Genomic DNA, 3737 nt, shown 5'->3' with positions numbered 1-3737 from the left:
AAATAGATGTAAATCCAGTCCGCATTTATGACGATGTATCTCTGTAGTTGTTCGTAAAATAATTTTTTACTGCGAACTGGTTTAATTTGGGCAAAAAATTCAAGAGACATTTTTTTTTAGAATGAAACAGGCTATCGGAAATAAATTTTTAAATGGTAAAAAAATAATAAGACAAAAAATTACGTTGGAAATAAATTTTAGGGGTTGCGTTTTCCACCCCTTACTACCATGGGGTAAACCAAATAAATTACTGGCTAAGTGTCTTTTTGGTAGTAGAAAATGTCAGGTTAATTTCAATATTGTAACTTGTTTAGTGCTTGTGAAAAAAATTGTTAAACAAATTTTATGTACCCCCTTTAAGGGGCTGTATCTTAACAAGGGATGCTCCAATGAAGTTTCTTTATATGAAAGATCCTATCTTTTTTTCGATGAGGAATCACCCCCCTTAAATGTTTTACACTTATTTAGTTACACCCTGTATAGTAATACTAAGCAATGATGTACGTAATGTTCTGATTTTTACTTTATCCAAAAAAAATTTTTTTTAAAAACTTGTCCGGTGTCAATGTTACCCCATAGATAGTATAACATTGACACCCCATATAAATTGAAGCCTAAGTCAATCTTAGGGAATCGTTAAGCAACATTGACACATAAATTTGTTTTATGGCCTTTTTAGGTACTTAGAAACGAACAATTTTTCCTTTTTTTTTCAAAACTAAGGACTTATTGGGTAAAACAGCCTAAAAACCTTGTTGCTTTTAAAGAAATCATATTTTTATTCTGAATAACACAAGAATAATGTAGGAACATTATTATCAAAAACTGGAACTTAAACTAGGAATTGCAACTTAAAAACATACAAACTAAATTTTGGTACGTGACTTTGGCAAGGTAACAATACTTACTAAACTAATAAATTTTGGTAACTCCACTAATGTGGGGCACTTTAAAAAAATGCATTCCTCTATTTATCGCCGGTTCGTCAATAATTGCAACTACTGCATTTAATAATACCGACTCTGTGTCCTCAACATCAGGATATACAAAATACAAACCTTTTTTACGTAAAAAGTTAACCTTAATATCGCCATCCTTTACTTGTACAACCTTTCCTATGTAATGAATGATATCTTTTTTCCCAGGATATTTAACGACCACCCAATTCCCAAGTTTAACGTTTTGAATGTCAGCATGAGTACTTCTTTGACTGTTGTTTGTTTTAGCCTCAATTACCCCATTTTCTCCTTCTTCTTCAATTATCTCATTCTCTACTTGTTCATTTTCTGCAGTGATCAAATCTTCAAAATCTTCCGGCTCATTGTCACTGTTATCATCATAAATTACCTCACTTTCTGACGAACTGGAGCTAGGTTGTTGTGATTCTTGTGCCTTTCTTTTCTTTTTTTGTTTGCCAATGGTTGCTTTTGGTTTTGCTTTTTTTTTAGATTGTTTTTCTTCTTCCTTTTCACGAAGTCTTTTTAAAACATCTTTGTCTGTTAGGCTTTCAGCAAATTTTCTGTTTACTCTGTTTTTTTTAATAACGGTCGATTTTTTTGTGTTTTCAGTCCTTAGGACTGACAAAATTGAATTTGCTAAACTTGTTTTAATATCTTCTGGTGTAGAAGGACAGGGTGTCTGTTCTGATATTTTATTCCTTATTATGTTGTAAGATGTCGACGGCAATTGGCCATTTTCGCCTGAGTCCCCAGAAGATGTGGATGGCATCTGAGCAGAATCCTCACCGTTAACAATGTGTGCCATCTGAGATTCTTTTGTCATTTTTTCTAAAGACAAAGGGTAAATGCCCGACCCATCAAAGCCACCTACCGCATTACTTCTGGACAAACTTGGAGTGTTGGCCAATTTTTTCATTAAAGAAGGGAATACAATTTTATCGATATTTTTGTAACCCGATTCTTGATAAAAATCTCGAAGTATTTTTCTCCAAGATGCCTTAACCGATTTGTAAACGCCAACATCCAGAGGCTGAACTAAATGGGACGTGTGAGCTGGTAAACAGAATATTTCGATATTATGTTTTGCGGCTGTTTCTATCAAGTCCAAAGATAAATGTGAGTTATGCCCATCCAAAATAAGAAGCTTAGTATCCTGTAAATCTGAAGTTGAAGGAATAAAACAGTTAGTAAACCAATCAAAAAACTGAAGGGACTCCATCCAACCAGACGGTGAACAATTATAACAATTCTCCGGTCCGTCCACGCACCAAGTGGAATACAGGTGAAGTCCTTTGTAGTTGATAAACATTGGTAAGAAGTCTCCAACAGCATTGCAACATATAAGGACCGTGTACGTAGCTTTTGTGACGCTACCGACTAATTTGTTTGGATTTCGGCTACCCCTTTTCCACAACACTTTCTGGACACCTGCATCGGTTTGAAAACCAATCTCATCACAATTAAAGATGTTCTGTGGCTTTTTATCCAAACCGAAACGCGAATAGACAGCTTGCAATTTATTATAACAATCTTCCATTACCTACCGTGACCCCGCTACAGCTCTATTCTTGGAAAGATTTTGAGCCACTCGTCTACTTATTTCTTTAGACCATCTTTTTTCGAACATTATGCACCAATCAATACCTGGCATTCCATTGCGGAACGGATTCGGTCGATCAAGTTTTTGCACGTAGTCTTGCACACATCTTTGGAGTTGTAGTCGGTCGAATCCTTAGCCCCATTCGCCAAGCTTAACTAACGTATGCACCAACATTTCCTCTTCTTCATAGGTTAAAACTGTAGGATGTCCAACAGCTTTACACTTAAATCCTTTAAAATGGTTCATTAAAGTAGTCCGGTTTATGCCATAACGTTGAGCGGTTGCCTTAAAACTGTCACCCATTTCTAACTGCTTGCAGAGCTTTTTGCATAGCCTCGTGATCATAGAACTTGTACTTTCGAATATTAGGACGTCTGGGTTTCTTTGTGCGTGCCATCTACCAAAATGTTGAGAGTCAAAGTTGGCCTAAGGGTTACATTGTCAGTGTCAATGTTGGACTAGGGGCTAACATTGACACTGTCAAACATAACCTTAAATTAATTTTCATAAAAAAAATGTTTAGTTTTACAAAATAACTAACTGATACAAAAACTGATTTGTAATATTAAAAGTAGAGCTTAAATTACCTTTAACACCAAAACTTCGGGCCTGTTGACTCAAAATTCACAAAGTTTTCTATGCAAATATTAGGAGCACGTTAAACATCAGCTGTTAAAAGCCGCCGTTATAAATCCACAGGTTGCTGCGGAGCATGCGCATTACGTCTATACAAAGCCTTCGGATGGTAATAGAGCACCTTAAAGAGAAAATAGTATGGCTACCAATGTAGTCACATTTTTTATTAGATTTAGAAATTGTGTCAATGTTATACCAATGTCAATGTTGGTCCGTGCTACCTTACAACATAACAAACATTTCGACTTTTACAAAACCATCAATTTGTAGTAAAACGGCAAATCTTATGTAAATGAATTATTTTCGTTCAAAATAATGTTTATATAAAAAGCGGTACAATAACTTTATCTTTTCCTACAACTTTTTGAAAAATAATCAAAATCCTTCATAACTGCATCATTAATTAAATTAGTGATTTAACTTGTTCTATTTTGTCATTTTACTCATACGACATAGATGTAGATCTGAAGTTGAAATAAAAACTAAATATCTGGAATTATTATTATTTTTGCTCCAATTTTAGTCTAAAGCATAGCGATCTT

The 3737-nt window shown here is 34.6% G+C and overlaps 1 protein-coding gene across 1 annotated transcript; it reads right to left on the bottom strand.

The window, feature by feature from the left end:
• Window positions 1-912: 912 nt before the first annotated feature.
• LOC108914072 lies at window positions 913-2496 on the bottom strand. Its single transcript, XM_018719775.2, has one exon. It carries the CDS (start codon window positions 2494-2496, stop codon window positions 913-915), a length of 1584 nt encoding a protein of 527 aa, XP_018575291.2.
• Window positions 2497-3737: the final 1241 nt, after the last annotated feature.

This window comes from Anoplophora glabripennis, unplaced genomic scaffold (genome assembly GCF_000390285.2).
Source record: "Anoplophora glabripennis isolate ALB-LARVAE unplaced genomic scaffold, Agla_2.0 scaffold1290, whole genome shotgun sequence".
NCBI classification, from domain to species: domain Eukaryota; kingdom Metazoa; phylum Arthropoda; class Insecta; order Coleoptera; family Cerambycidae; genus Anoplophora; species Anoplophora glabripennis.
Note: the sequence above shows the minus strand (reverse complement) of the source record. Positions and strands in the feature narration are given on the sequence as shown.